General features: G+C 35.1%; 2 protein-coding genes across 4 annotated transcripts in view; both read left to right on the top strand.

Moving 5' to 3' along the window:
- The window catches only part of LOC112516433 (probable magnesium transporter NIPA4), a 17727-nt gene extending 14676 nt beyond the window's left edge, over positions 1 to 3051 (top strand). The window contains exons 5-9 of the mRNA XM_025123472.1: positions 360 to 487; positions 579 to 716; positions 2144 to 2236; positions 2326 to 2431; positions 2521 to 3051. Coding sequence (XP_024979240.1) covers positions 360 to 487; positions 579 to 716; positions 2144 to 2236; positions 2326 to 2431; positions 2521 to 2606 — 551 coding nt within the window. The 3' untranslated portion in view covers positions 2607 to 3051. The remainder of the gene's footprint in view (positions 1 to 359; positions 488 to 578; positions 717 to 2143; positions 2237 to 2325; positions 2432 to 2520) is intronic.
- Positions 3052 to 7395: 4344 nt separating this feature from the next.
- On the top strand, positions 7396 to 14820 carry LOC112516740 (protein EI24 homolog). Of its 3 annotated transcripts, none has more exons than XM_025123953.1 (11): positions 7396 to 7526; positions 7609 to 7674; positions 8147 to 8294; positions 10816 to 10868; positions 11313 to 11447; positions 11539 to 11602; positions 12055 to 12140; positions 12236 to 12318; positions 12884 to 12960; positions 13613 to 13728; positions 14361 to 14820. In XM_025123953.1, exons 1-11 carry the CDS (start codon positions 7414 to 7416, stop codon positions 14425 to 14427), a joined length of 1008 nt encoding a protein of 335 aa, XP_024979721.1. In that variant the 5' UTR covers positions 7396 to 7413; the 3' UTR covers positions 14428 to 14820. The 3 variants fall into 3 exon arrangements, with proteins under 3 accessions (XP_024979721.1, XP_024979719.1, XP_024979720.1); XM_025123951.1 differs by having other exon boundaries at positions 7409 to 7526; positions 8147 to 8254; positions 10816 to 10823; positions 11351 to 11447; XM_025123952.1 differs by having other exon boundaries at positions 7459 to 7526; positions 8147 to 8254.
- The last annotated feature ends 1120 nt before the right edge of the window (positions 14821 to 15940 follow it).

Here is a 15940-nt window from a genome sequence, read left to right as displayed (position 1 = left end):
GAAATAATTTATTTTTGGTTTAATAATATAACATTTTATAAAGATAATAATTAAGTGTTCTGTTATAACTTAATGATTATCCTAATCATATTTTAGATTTTTTATATTTAAAATGAGATGTTTATCTTGTATTTGATTATGTTTATCTGCAGTTAGTTACACGAATTCAGATATGGAGCTTTAATAAGTTGTACTTGCGCACAATCTACTTGTAATCTTGAGTTCTAAGTAATATGCATTAATAAACAGTACTTTACGCATAAAAAGTGGTTTTTAAGAGTTTTTGTCAAATAGTATAGATTCATTTCAGTTTGCACTCTCTTGACATACTCTACCTTGACCAACCTTCTTTTTTGCAGCCTTTGTTCTATACGGGGTACTGGTGTTGGTAGCTGTTTTTGTACTTGTCTTGCACTATATCCCGTTATATGGTCAGACACACGTAATGTGCTACATTGGAGTTTGTTCGCTAGTGGGTTCTTTGTCGGTATGTGGCTTTATTTTCTTTCACAATTTATTCTCTTCACCAATGATAACTCCATTTATTGTGTTTCAATCCAAGGTTTTTTCTTTTGCAGGTCATGAGTGTGAAAGCTCTTAGCATTGCTTTGAAGCTTACTTTTTCAGGAACAAATCAACTGGTGTATCCTCAAACATGGGCTTTTACCGTCTGTGTTCTGCTTTGTGTCATTACTCAAATGAATTACTTGAATAAGGTAATAACTTCCCATTACTGTTCCACAACTTGTAATTTATTTCCAGTCGAGACTATATTAAACTAGCCTCTTGTCTAATGCTTTGTTACGTACTTGGAAGCCATCTGGAATAGACATACCAGTTTCTTGGTGTTGTATGTTGAACTTTTAATATGAATAACTTGTCAACTAGTGCTTGTGCCTCTGGCGGGTATGCTGCAATAGTTAAAACTACAAAATATTGTTACGAGTTATGGCCAATACTGACTATATAAGCAGTGATTTCTACGTGTATATACATTACATTGAACTTCTCTGAAACTACCTATACGCTATAGGGCTCGGGTTTATTGATGTGAGATGGGTCTTGATCAATGGAGGAACAATTTCATCATTTCTGTTCAATATGTTGTGTAAGATATATCATAATTTTTTTTTTTAAAGATTATATTTCCGTGCGCATACTTCTAATTTATCTTCTTTCTTAAGTAACTGTTTTGAGATTGTGTAAAGCCCCGTTGTGATGCCTAGATCTTGATATTATTAGGTCCTCTCTCCACTCAGCTTCCTCATCTAAAGGTGGCAGACTATTCCATCTGCCTACAGTATATGGTTATCACCATGATGAGGTGCAGAATGAAGTGAAACTGTGAAAGCAACCTCTTCTTGTTGGTCTTGGATTCAGTTTAAACTACCTGCCCTTTGTTGAATTTCTCAAATTTGCATCTAGAAATCTTCACGTTACACACACACAAAATGTTATATAAAGATGTGTTTTCTTTGGTAACCGTGGGTGTCTGGGCCTGCTTGTGGCACCTCTACTAATCCCACGGGGCCCTGAGGAGACTCGAACTGGCGACCTACAGGGAGGAGCCCCAAGGCCTAGCCTTTATTTGCCGGTTAAGTGGAGCTTTGGGTGACTTTCTAGTACTTAAATCACTTAAGTTCGGGATTAAGCAAGCACAGTAAAGGGTTAATTTTTCTAAATTTTCAAATTATGTAAAATATATGACAATTAAGGTTTTGTTACTATATTAGTTCAATACCCTTGTCCAAATGAATAATTTCATTGTTCCATTGGTACCACAAGTTTGGAAAAGATTGAAATGATGAACACAAATTGATAAAATAAACTTTAATCCTGCTAGGTCATCAAAACACTTGACTATTCAACAATTAGTTGGTTGATGAAGCTTTAATGCCTCGGCAATTGAGTAAGTAGCTCTAACCGATATGTGGCCGCTTAAACAATTTGAATATAAACCCAGGGTTCAAAGTGAAATCAAGGTTTTGTATACCCAATATACACAGCTTGTTCTCTCTTTCTTTACTTTTGATAACTGTGGGGGGCTGCAGTTAACATTTTTAGAACATCTCCAGTGGCCTTTACAGCTCTTTCACTTTTGAAGTTATAAATTCAGATGCTTTCTGTTAATTTGGGAGTGCAGGCGCTTGACACCTTCAACACGGCTGTTGTCTCTCCAATATACTATGTTATGTTCACAACTCTTACTATCTTGGCAAGTGTCATCATGTTCAAGGTATAATCTTTGTTTTTGTTTTTGCTTTTGCTTTTCTGTTCCTCTGGGTCTTCTGCATCAATTCTTGGTTTGTTTTTTCTCTACTTCAGGATTGGGATGGGCAAGATCCGACCCAAATCATAACGGAACTTTGTGGGTTTGTGACCATCCTTTCTGGAACCTTTCTTCTTCATAAAACCAAAGACATGGCTGACGGTATGCTTCCCCTTTCATTTCCAATGATAATGTGAACTCAGCTTCTATAAATAATTTTAGCAAATCATTTTTAACATCATCAACTACAGGTTCCATACGATTTTCCAAGCACATGGACGAGGAAGAAGGCATCCCGTTGAGACGACATGATTCCAGTAATCTGAGGTTGCCATAATGTTTTTCCTTTTCTTAGTAGAAAACCACACTACTATTGGTGTTTTTCATTACTTAGCTAGGCCCAATCAAATCAACTTTCTTCGGTTATACAAACTTGTGCTGCCTCCTTTCCGTTATGTATTTTTTTGAGGTTGCTGAGTGATGTTGCGATTAGTTTCAAAGGTTGTATCACGTCGTCTTGATATGTATAAACCATCAAGTTTATCGAATGGTGGGCTACTTTTCACCTTGTGTATTGGTATATTTATGGGAGAAGAACACTTGATTGTTCTTTTTGTTCAACTTTTGCTTTCATCAAGACGATAAGATACGACTTTCAAGGAGTTTCTGCAACAAGGTCTTGGATTCAAACCTCTTTGATGATTGTAGGACGAGTACGGTGGGATACTTTGTAAATGAAGTTGATTAGATTTGGATGGATATTACGATGAATCCTTGATTGCACTTTGTTGTTGAATTTGCATCTTAAAAAATTTCTGTATTGGTTAAAACTTAACAAGAAATACTATAAATAGAATTCTATTGGTGTCAAATATGTAGCAAAATTGGAAACTCTTGTTATGTTTATTTGGGTTGGGTTGGAAGGTTTCAGAATGTTTAAACAACCCAACCCAATAGTTTATATCAATCAGTTGCAGGTTACCTCATATTGAGTTTTTCGGGTCGGGTCAGGTTGGGTTGGATCAAGTCAAGTGGAATTTGGGTTTTTGTGCATCTCTAGTAGCTTAACCAATAAGACCCCAAGTCAAGTCCCCACAAGGTTGTTCGTTTGATTGCTTAACTTCTTGTCTATAAGATCAGTGGAGATGCATGTAAGTGATCTGATCACCCATGTCTTGTAAAATATATATATACATAGGGAAATGTTCAAACGAGAACACCTTCATTTTACGAGAATGCGAGAATACATTTTTACTTTAGACAATCACATATGATACTAAATCAGAGACGCAGGTAATTTTCGATGCGATCTTGGTTGCGGGCCAAGTCTCCCTTACACCACTAAGCCCCCTTACAAGTATTATCACATGTGATAAGAGTGTTGTTGATATGATACTACAATCCATTAAGACCATCACATGTGATGCTAAATCATATACGCAGACAACCTTTGGCACAACCTAAGTCATAGAACACGTCGTCCACACATCACAGGGTCCCCTCACACGTATTATCACATGTGATAAGAATATTCTCGTGTTTTAGTTAAACGGATGTGTTCTCGTTTGAACCTCCACCTATATATATACATACATAATCTATACATCTAATAAGTAAGTAACTTGTGTGACACGTGTCATCTTCTGGTGAGTCGGTTATCTTATTTTCCCGCCTAAAGATGTATCTAAACACAATTTACATTAGTGGTTCAATTAGACTCATTTGAACATATCTAGACACAATTTACATTAACAGTTTAATTATATTCATTTGATTGACATGTGTCCCCTTATTCGATTAATCCTACTAATTTAGAATGCAATTAATTTTATTCTTTGGTTAATTAATTCATGTGATAACTGATTCCCGAAAAAAATTTGTGTTTACTTTTAAGTTTAAATTCAATTTACTGATATAGTTTCATTTCTAAATTCAATTTTATTCTAGAGTTAACTTCATTTTATTCTAAAATTCAATTTACTGGAAAGTTTTACTTCAGAGTTATTTCAAGAGAACAAGTCTGAAGTCATTCTTAAGAGTTAACTCACCCGAACTCTGAAGTTTGCTTTTTCAGACATAACTTACCTGAACCTGGAGTCTGAGCTCTGAAATCTTCTTTTTCAGACTTAAGAAAAGAAGTCTGAAGTCTTCTTTTTCAGACTTAGAAGTCTGAACTTTGAAGTCTTCTACAATTCTGAAAAGTACAAGTCTGAAAAGTCATTCTTCAGAGTTAGCTCCCTCAAACTCTGTAGTCTTCTTTTCCAAACGGGCAGGGGCATTCCAATCTTTTTGGAGGCCCTACTACATCCAAAACTTTTGATTACATTGCATAAATGAGATAACATAGAATATATGTTAAGAACAAAACTGGGCTAAACCTAAAACGATTGACAATCTGAAACTAAACTTAAACCATTAATGATTTGTACCTAAACCAAACAATTAATGGTTTGAACTTAAATAACTTCAGATGTAGTTTTACACATGTCGATAAAAGACCCTAAACACATGTAAATTTGGGCCCCAAAATTTCGGGGGTCCTTTTCAAAATCTCATATTTAACATGCTAAGGTACGACCCTGCAAACGGGCACCAGAGCCTCTGCATAATGCATGCAGAGCTTCTGGCTTGCCTATATAGAGCTTTGAAGTCTGAAGAGTTTTTCTTCAAAGTAATTTCAAGAGTACAAGTCTTGTAATAAACCTATCTAGACTTTGAAGATAAGTCTTTAAGACTTAGACTTAGTCTTGTAAGCAAGAGCTCCTCTTTGAATCCTGGATGTCTTTGCTTCTGTTGTTTATTTGAACCTTGGAAAAATATTTCAATCCATTATAAAGAAACCAGAGGGGCTCTGGTTGATCTTCATGTTTAACCAGAGGGTCTCTGGTTGTATTTGAAACTCAAATTCTTTGAGTATTTAACATTTTTTTAACCCAGAGGCTTTGGATAGATGAACCGGAGGCTATGGTTGACCAGAGGGCCTTTAGTTGGCCTTGCTTTTGGTTGGTGAGTCCACAGAGGCTCTGGTTGGTCTTGCTCTGTATGATGCAAACTTTACTATGAGGTCCTTTTCAAAGATATTGGGTATTTGAATAACTATGAACTCAAGGTCTTCAGATTTGACACAGATGCTCTTCTAAGTTTAAATTCAACTTACTGATATAGTCTCATTTCTAAATTTAGTTTAATTTTAGGGTTAACTTCATTTTAACTAATTATTGATATAGTTTCATTTCTAAATTCAAGTATGAAGAGTTATACTTCAGAGTTATTTTAAGAGTACAAGTCTAAAGTAGCATCGTACTTTCGATGATCATTCATATCTGTAAGATAAGTTCCTGACATGATTTATTTTTTCAAATTATCTCGTGTAATATACGGGATCGAACCTAGTATATACATATACATATAGACTTGGGATCATGTGAGACCAATAGTTTTTCGTGAGACCCGTAAGACCAATTCTCAACCCTTGGATTAGATCTACAATCGTTAGATCTGAACATTCATAAACGCCACGAGACTTCTCAATAATTACAAAATTGTCACCGTGCAACTTTAGACCATTAGATCATATGCTTATAAAGTTGATCAAAATTGGTCTTACGGGTCTCACGAAAAACCTTTGGTCTCATGTGAATCCAACCCTATATATATATATTCTACAAGCAAATCTCCCTAACATCTTAGAACACTCTAGGACATTATAAAGTAGTCTAGAACTTATGGGTTGGAGCTTCTACAAAGGGGGAACATTCCTCAAGTGTCAATTTGCATGTAAGTTAATCGATTTTAAATTATATTTCATCTTTAATGGTAAAATTAACAAAAAAAATGAGTCAAACAAACTGGAAGTCACCTAAGAGTGTTTTCAAATACATACAATCCTTTGCAAGTTATTAGAATCGGTTTGCTAGTTTGGTTTTGTAAGGATTAGAGATGAACATTTGGATGAAATCTGCTAGGCTCGTTTATCAAACACTTATCCGGTAAGTGTCTACGGGTAAAATTTAACACTATCATTTACTTATATGATAAGATCTTAATCCACCAAAACGTATCGTATGCAACAATTTACCCGGTAAACGCTTACTGCGGTAAGAGTCGTCTCCCTCACTTACTGAGTAAGACTCTTGGTCCTTACTATATTCATTCGGTAAGATTACATGACTTGATGTTCACTTACTCGAATAAGCGTTTGGTAAACGGCTCCTTAGATTAGATTCAATTTGGTAAAGTTGGAGTGTCGGTTTTTCCTTAGACCAGATTTTTTGAGTATTTTCTCGGATCAAAAAAGATCTAGACCATTATTTTCCCAGATCGGATAAAGGCTTTTAGTTTTTTTAAACCATTAATCTCTTTTTTCTCATTTTATTAGACGGACAAGATCAAAAGGAACATATTGGACTTTTTTCATCCAGGCTCAATCTAGGTCCAGACTTTACTTTGCTAGATCCAGACAGGTCTACCTTTTATCATATTTTGGCAGACTCTAGTAAAGACGATGATTGACGGGAACCAAAGAAGCGATCACATCATGAAAGATTTAAGGATCCAAAAGTCGCTTGAGCCTTGACACCACAATGTGCTGGACATGGGCGGTGTTGGCGAGCATATTGCTTCGACTTGAGCAAGGGAGTGACCAGATGATAAAAGCAAACACTAAGGGTCGTTTATCAAATGCTTACCCAGATGAACATGTCAAGAGCCGATAATCTTACCATGTAAGAGCGATGACAAGGACTGAGAGTCTTATGCAGTAAGTGAGAGTGACGACTCTTACCCGGTTAGTACTTACCGGGTAAATTGTTGCATACGATGGCGTTTCCATGACTAAAATCTTACACGTAAGTGGTAATGTTAAATCTTACAATCAAATAAATAACTGGAATAGAATATTTTAAATTATTAAAAAATCTTATCTCACACTTAAATTATTTCCAAATATCATTAAAACTTTGAATTTAAAACAATTTCTAATTAAATTATATACCCACGTAATTACCAAAGAAACAAATGAAGTAAAAAATCTGTAGGGACTAAACCTGTTACAAGTGGTATAGTACAGGGACCAAACAGGAAATATTTGGGATATAAAAGCAAATCTGCGGGATGAACCAATTGTCGTCTCTCTCACACGCATAATGGAAAACTTGATGAGGAGTTACCGTACAAAAGTAAAGCAAGCATCGGTGCTGTGGCTTGAAGGTTTTCGACAAGCTTGTTGTCTTCACAGAGTTGTCATCTACTGTCTCAGGTTTTGTTTATATTAGTTTTATACTTTTATGCTACTTGCTTCTTCAATTTCGACTTTAATTTGTTTTTGTTTGCGTCTGAAGGTCGAAACAACTCATGATCCGAACTGGCCAGTGCTTTCTCTTAAACGGTTTCATCTTTTTAGGAAGGTAATCAATCTGTACTGGTGTTTTAAATTTGTTTTTGGCGAGGATATTGTAAAATTGGGAAGTCAAAAGATCCCACCTCTCTTCTGAAAAGAGTTTCAATTTGATTTAAGGTTTTAACTTCAAAAATTGACTAAGGATTATTTTGTATATGTCGATTAACTTGATAGCTATATCTAATTATACTAGAAGCATTAGAATGATATGGAAATCTATGGGAAACTTGATTTATATAAAGTAATTGGTTTGAATCTTTAAAATCAAGAGTGCCCTTTCAAGTGATTTAGAGTTGAGTTTAAGGTATAACTTTGTAATGCAACATGGTTCCCAATCCCATGGCCTGTGCCACCAATAATTGAAAATAAAATATTTCTCTATTAGTTTCTTGAAGTATATATATGTTGAACTTAATTGCAAGTTGTCATTTGTACGAACTACTACCTTGTAGAGTGACCTCAATTTGTGTTACTTGCAGTATTTTTATTCTAAGATCTCTTATCCTTCCAACACTACAATGGATCTTACCTTTTGGAGTCTCGGATGGTTATCAAGAGCCATGCTTACCGCAGATGCCTATAAGACTGTATGCCTTCTTACGACTTGGACTCTTACAACTTATTTATGTGAGTATACAATAGGAAGGTTGTTTAAGTTTGTGTGCATTTATCTTTAAAACATCTTTTGTCAGAAGATACCCATGCTAACAATCATTGAGAGTTCACATGTTGCCTACAATCTTATGGTGCCAAAAAATTTTTGTGCTCAAATCTCTTGAAGTTATTTGCATATTGTGTAGTATATTCATTTATAGTTACACAATTTGTTTTGTATGTCTGTATGTGAGGTAAACATATCAAAGTTGGTTTTTGGTAACTTACTAAAATTTTCAATCTAATCGAAATCCACCAAATCCACCTTTTTTTACTGTGTTATTTATGTCATATTTTTACTCAAATTTACTGCAATCCAGTTTAAATGTTAAACGTGTAAACACCAAGTAACAACAATTCATTTCAGTCTTATATCTTATCAAGTCTACTAGCAAGCACTGTTTCCTTCTTTTTTTCTTCCAAAGTTGATTCCCGGCATTCTCTACTTATCAAACAAACCCTTCTGCTAATGATATTGAAATATATGCTAGAGCTAATGTTCTCTATTAACACCATGCTTCAGCTTTGACACTTACCAGTACGTGTTATACAGACTTACAGTATTAATATCAATTAGAATTTAGCATATACTTACTCAATGCCCCAAATTGCTGTAACTTGTGTAGTCCTGTAAAGGTAAGACAGAGTGCATTAGACCCTTCCTAGCCTTGCCAATGGTGGAATCCTTGAGCACTTTGCTTAGTGGCTGACAAATTATCAAACTACCAAAGGGTCATTGGCCCAGCGGCCCCAGCGGTATCTGGGTTACCGGTAGAGCTCAGCCTCCTAGGAGGTCAAGGGTTCCAAGTTCAAACCTCACCAAAGTGAGGAGTGTGCATGAGTAAAGCTGAGTGATACATTGACATGAAAATTAGAAGCAAAAGAAAAGCTTAAAATTGAAGCTATGTATTCTAGTTAAATTGCTGAGCAGTTTGTTGCATAAAGAAATAAGCTTTTCCATCTTTTGTTGGATGGAAACAAAACAACCTTTGAAGATGGGACAAAATATGATCTTGAGTCTCTGACAGTTGCAGATTTTCCTCTCTCCTAAAATATATAGTTCAAGTAAGTTATATCAAGGAAATGAAGTAGGATAATCTAGATCTGATTCTGAATCCCAGAAAGGATGTTTTTTTAGTTAAACTCCCAAAAGCTCAAGCTTGATTTCCATAATTAAACCCTTGATGCTAGGATAGCAAGTGTAGGGATATGGATATACCATTTAGGATATGTAGACTTGGAAAATCCAAAAATCAGGAGTTTGGGTTGAGGTGCTGCCACACACATACAGTGCACAAAAAGATCAGAGATTGTATACCAAGAGTGGGCCAGTTCTACAGGTTCTTGAGCCTAAGCATTCACCATAAAAAACACTATTGTAAATTTGTAATACAGTTCTATGGCTTGGATGGAAAACATTTTAAAGATGAGGGTAAAGAGCATTAAACATATCTAAAGCTGCAAAAAAATAAATGGACAGAATCACAGAAATGGTAATGCTTGAATTTGAAGAACAAAATACTCATTAAAAAGAATTAAAGACAAAGTACGAGAGTTTCAAAAAGAAACTTTAACATCCACTAAATGCAAGAAATAGCTCTCCCTCTTATATTCACAAGGGAGCATGGTACATAAAAGGCAATGCCCAACCAAAAAGTGCAAGAGTTATGACTAATGTGTAAATACTCAATTACAAAAGACATGCTTTTAATATCTGAATGAACAAGTACTACTTGCTAGCCATTGAAAGAACTTTCTTCTGCTAGTCATCAAGCTATACAGACGTGGGACACAATCTTCAACAGTCCACTTCAATCATTTCAGCCTTCTTACCTCAACAACACCTGATGGAATCTTGTTCTGGGGATGCTATAGCAATCGGCCAAAAGTAAACCAAAAACTTTCCAGAATCAGCATAAGAGTGCATTGAATGAATCCAAATCGATTTTCTAGCTCCATAACAAGAAAGATGTAAAGTAAGAAAATAATAAGCAGGTTTGAGAAATAAAGACAAAGAGAAAACAAGGGAAAATGGTGCTATAGCATCATTTGGCTTGACACTTATCATTGTGCTTGTCCTTTACACGCTGATCATGCCTGGAGAAATGAACATAGTAATGCTAGATAATTCTAAAGTTTAACAGAAGCCTAGAGATCCCTTTTGACGATGAATATGAAATCCCTTAGTGATTGATCACAAACACATGTTTAACTGCATTAGTGATTACCTATACACATTGATCTCTCTTATAGCTGATTTTTGGGAGATCTGTTATTCCAATGCAAAGAAAACTTGCTTATGTTCTAATACTCCATAATTGGTTGTGAATTCATAATCCGTTTCTCTTCCTTCATTAGTTTATGATGCATACTTTTTTGTTATTTTCCATGGACTTATTTTCCTTCTGAAACTGAAAACATTTGGTTGTTTATGTGTCTTGTAATGAACTATTAGCAGTACTTATTAGTTCATGTGATTTTTGTTTCTTGACAGGCTTTATGGTTCTACCCTTTGTACATATTCAGCTTCATTTTAAGCACTATCTGGTACATTTCTTTTCTTCGCATCAGATACTTTTGTTGCTTCTAGTAACTTGCTTGCTTATAATTTGCTATAGGCAAACCCCCTTTTTTCACAATGGACTATGGCCGTTATCAACTAAAATGATATGCATCAATTGACTTATTCAATTAAAAGACATACAAATGTTCCAACCCTCGAGACATATTATGTAAAAAATACACTGATTTGTCAGTTTTTTGCCACATGCCCTCCTTGACAGCAAATATAACATGCTCACTTCTCAGTTTCTGCCTCCGTAACATTCTTGTCAGCAAATATATAGTTTTGTGGTGTGTAAATCTTTCTAAATTGTATGTGACAACCCTTCTTTTTTTGGATCAAGTAGAAGGGAAATCTATATCACATATTTTGCTGTGTAAGATAGTATTCCTTGATAAGAGCTGACTTTCAGTATGTAATTTATTTAGGTACAATGATATTGCTCAGTTTGGTCTTACGGTGACAGGAAAAGATGGATCAACCAATTTAGCTCCATCTAGCCAAAAGGAGCCATCCACTTCACAAAATGCAACACATGTTGATAAACCAACTGACCTTGGGAGGTATTGCTATATACTTCAGAATATCTTGTTGGCAGAAGTAATTTATTTGGCACATTGTTAATTTAGTTGCTATAACATCATATTTCTGCAGAGTCATGATAGGAATAGCAGAACAGGGCTATTCACTCCTCCTATTGACCTTTTTCTTCCTGGAGGTATATATATTTTCATATATCATGTTAGAGCATCTCCAACAGATTCTATAAAATTAAAAAAAAATTAGAGACTTTGGCTTCAACATATTCTCTAAATAGTTCTCTAAACCAGAGAAAAGAAGAGAGAAGATAAAATTCTCTAAATTTATAGAAATTCTTTAAAATTTAATGTGAGGGGAGAGAAATGATTTTTAATTCTTTCCCACCAATGAGATTGAATGTATTATCATTATATTATATAAAGTTCTTTTAAAAGTGTCTTGTGATGATATTTTATTAATATAATTAATGTTGAAATCTCCAAAATAGAGTATCTGTTGGAGTTCAATGCAATTTTCATTAGAGGTTTTAACTTTTAGTTCTCTATTTTCTCAAAATTATAGAGAATCTGTTGGAGATGTTGGTAATTTGTACTGAAAATAACAGTCGGTTGTATTCTGGGATTGTAACAGGTTTACCTGACAGGTTTCATCCCTTACATTGGGAAGACACTAAATTTCATACTTCTTTCATGGATGTATGCCTATTACTGCTTTGAGTATGTGGTGACGACATGGCTGCCATTTCTTATTTTGTTACTACTATTGTTATTTTGCCGCATGACTTCTCATTGCACATTTTCACTTTTCACAGATACAAATGGAACTTCTCCGGTCTGAGTTTGGATAAAAGGCTAGACTTCTTTGAGTCCAACTGGGCATTCTTTGCTGGCTTTGGTAACTTCTCTTTCTCAATTGTGTTTGGCTGAATGTCAGTTGTTTTAATGCATCAGTTATTTTCATTTTCAGCCATGTGAAACCTCTAACCAAAGAGAAATTGAAAATTTTCAAAGAAAGTTATCTCAATCACACTCCCCCTGTTCATGAAGTTTTTGTCCACAGGTTCCGTGAGTCTCTTTATCTAAATGTAATGCTCCCTCCTACCAAAATAGATGTAATATTTCCTTTTTTGGCAAGATTTAAAGCCATTGGTTACCTATTTGTTCATGTAATTACAAATTAGTCCATTTGATTCCTCTAATTTGTCATCATTTAGGATACTTTAGATATTTGACTACATGTACACAATTCAACCTTGCATTTATTTTTGGAAGGAGGGACAATAATGCTATTTATGGGATATGTCATAAATTGTGCACCATAATTATTGATTGGGAGAAGGCACCAACCTCTGAATATAATCCTTAATGAGCATGATAATATATCTGTATGGTATGTAGCATTTCCTTGTTCCTTTGTGATTAGAGATGTGACGGTGTTATTATCAACAATGTCCTTTCAGGATCTCCTTGTGTTCTGGCTATTTTCTTCTTTTCACCTTTAGTGAGTTATGGGGTAATGGCTGTACTCTTTCCAATGGTAAATACTCCACCCTTTCTATATCTCTATGTTTTCAGCATTTATAAATGCATTTATGTACTTACAATGGGATTAGCTACTACTACTAAATGAGAAAGAAGATCTTTTAAATTTGTTAGATTGTGACATAGGATCTGATCAATAATATAAACCACACGAAACTAGCTATATCCAACCTGAAGGTGAGGTCTGGGGTATGATGTACGTAGACCTGACCTCTACCCCAAAGGGTAGAGTGGTTGTTTCCCAAAGAATCCCAGCTTGTGAAAAAGTGTGTGTCAGAGAGGAAGTTAGCTAAAAAGTTTGAAAAAAAGGATTTAAGGCAAGAAAGACATACGATTTTTTTAAAAGCTAGTTATGAGTAAGAAACAACTTACAAACTGGTGCTACATCATAGGCACATTGGGAGCGGAGATAATTGTAACCATATACATATAAAATGACAGCAATGGAATGCCAATCCCCGGGTTTTATAAACAGAAGCATGAAGAAGAAAAGACTATTGGGTTACGGGATCTTTTGCACAGCGTAACCTTGACCAGATCCATATGAAACAAAGTAGTTTGGTTGTTGTCAAGGGAAGGAAACTATGCAACCTAATGTAACTTAGGGCTCTGAAATATTATAATGGCACTAATAGTTTGTGTTTCAGTTTGTCCTGACTGCAGCAGGCTCAGATGCCGACAGTGTCGTCAACTCTTACAAAACGAAATGGAGCAGTCAAGAATTGAGAAAGCTTCCTATATTTTATGCTGCGGATAAGTTATTGTAAGCAATCTACTTAATCTTTTTTCAGTTTTGCCATATAAATCGACAATTTCACTGGAATCTTGTTATTGATAAATGATAGCCTTTTTTATTTGCTAAATGTTTTTTTTTGAAATATATAATATTTATATACGGCAAATAGGACAAATAAACTCACACATCCTCCTCACCTTTGGTGAGGTTTGAACCCCTGACCTCCTAGGAGGCCAAAGACTCACATACTGCTAGGCCAAAGGCCCTTTGGTTCTTTGTTAAATGTTTGTTTTTAAAAGGTAACCAAATCATTCGTCCAGAATTACAAAGATGTTGCAGTAGAGCTCGTCTACCGGTGGCAAAAATCTGCTCTGCTTTTCTAGACACCCAGATTTTACTATTCTAGGTTCTGTTTTTGTTTAATCAGCTTAATTACTTATTCATTTAGTTATTTAACAGTGTTTGTTTTTGCTTAATTTTTAAACTATGGCTGGAAAGAGCTGAATTAGATAAGCCATCATATTTCTGGTGTTCACATTAAGCCATTTTATTCAAGGAAAAACTTAATAGGAAAAAACCAGCCCCTTAGGTATCATTGCATGCATCATTACCAATATCTTAGGCAGAAATTTTATGTCTTCAATAATCATTCTCTATAGGATGCGGATTTTATCTCTTCTTCCTGTGGAACCTTCTGCGCAAGCATCCGACAAGAAATCACTCTGAGACTAACGATCTGATCCTTCAAACTTGAATATTTATTGTGTGTTACCATCCATAGAAAGATCACTTCGTCTTATGGCTGCACTCAATTAGTCTTGGATCGATTAGCTTGTGTGTTGTCCCAGCAGATAGGAACATGGTATTCTCACAACAGGGAAAAGGTTCGACTCATTGGTATGATTGACTTTACTGCAAAAGAAGGGGGTGCATTTAGAAGGTCAACTATTGCCTATACCGGACGGGTGAACACAAAAACATCATGTTTTTGTTGAAAGGAAGGTAAAGGTATGTTCCCTTTTCGTTATCGTTCAGGTTTCCATGAATGAAATTAGAAAGTGAATTGACAGATTACATTGTTATTTAGCTGCTTGAAGATTTGAAAGACCACATTGTGCTTTCTTGTCATGTTTCTTTTTCTTTTATGCAAGCCGGGGGTCATCTCGGAAACAGTCTTTCTGTCTCGTGGGACAGAGTTAAGGTCTGAGTATTATATGTTATCACTCCGGACACTACCTTTGGGTGGGATATATTGGGTCTGTCTGGTTTATGTATTTCAGATAGAGTTGCTTCTTGGTTTCTTTATTTACATTGTGATCTTGCTGAAATCAGCAATGTACAACTTTTACTGCATAAGGTACAAGTCATTATTAGCATTCCTGCTTGGTTATTACTCATGGAAACTAAATTACCTCTTTACACTACATGTTGTACAAGCCATTCTTGCATTTTTGTTTATAAATGCTAATAAAAACCCGATCCCTTGTTCTTGACCCTGCCGTCATTGCCATTTAGAACCTTGGATTCATCTGTATAGTGGTAGATGTGAGCGTGGTTAGATAAAGATAAGATTATGATATTTTTCAAAGATAAACGACGACATCTTCGTCCAAACGTCTTTTCACTCGACAATGATGCTAGTCAAATCAAGCATTCGGTGTATGTTTGTCTCGAATCTAAATGATTGCATCGTAGTCCAAACATCTTTTTGTCGTCATTCTCACTAGATAACAACTAACATGCTAGTCAAATCAGTCATTCGACGAATATTTGTTTGTTTATGGTACAACTCTCTCATAAGATACAACATTTATATTGCATTCGTTAGTGGGATATTTTATTTTACAAATAATATTATATCTTTATAAGTTTCTCTTAGAAACCGTTGAAATGTGCATTGGAAAAAAAATATCCATGGTATATTGATCCTCATAATTCCTTAGCTATGTCTAGGCTCCATCGGGCTCTTTGGAGGTGATCTAATTAGTCGGGGTTCAAATAAACAAAATACCAGTTGCGTAGTCCAGTACTGAAGCAGAATATAGATCGTTAGCTCAAGTTTGCGCACAAGTGATTAAGCTATGATCTTACATTTTCTTGAAATATTTATCTGATATCTTTTGGATGTATTCTAGTTTTGTGAACTGTTAAGGTGGTCGAAGTAAGATATATTCCAACAAAAAGGAAGTCGTTAGAAAGTCGTTGTCCATCTCAACTTTGCACTACTTGAATAAGATGT

Source organism: Cynara cardunculus (assembly GCF_001531365.2).
Source record: "Cynara cardunculus var. scolymus isolate 2C chromosome LG 8, CcrdV1, whole genome shotgun sequence".
Taxonomy (NCBI): domain Eukaryota; kingdom Viridiplantae; phylum Streptophyta; class Magnoliopsida; order Asterales; family Asteraceae; genus Cynara; species Cynara cardunculus.
The sequence above is the reverse complement of the archived record's forward strand: the minus strand, read 5'-3'. Positions and strand labels throughout refer to the sequence as shown.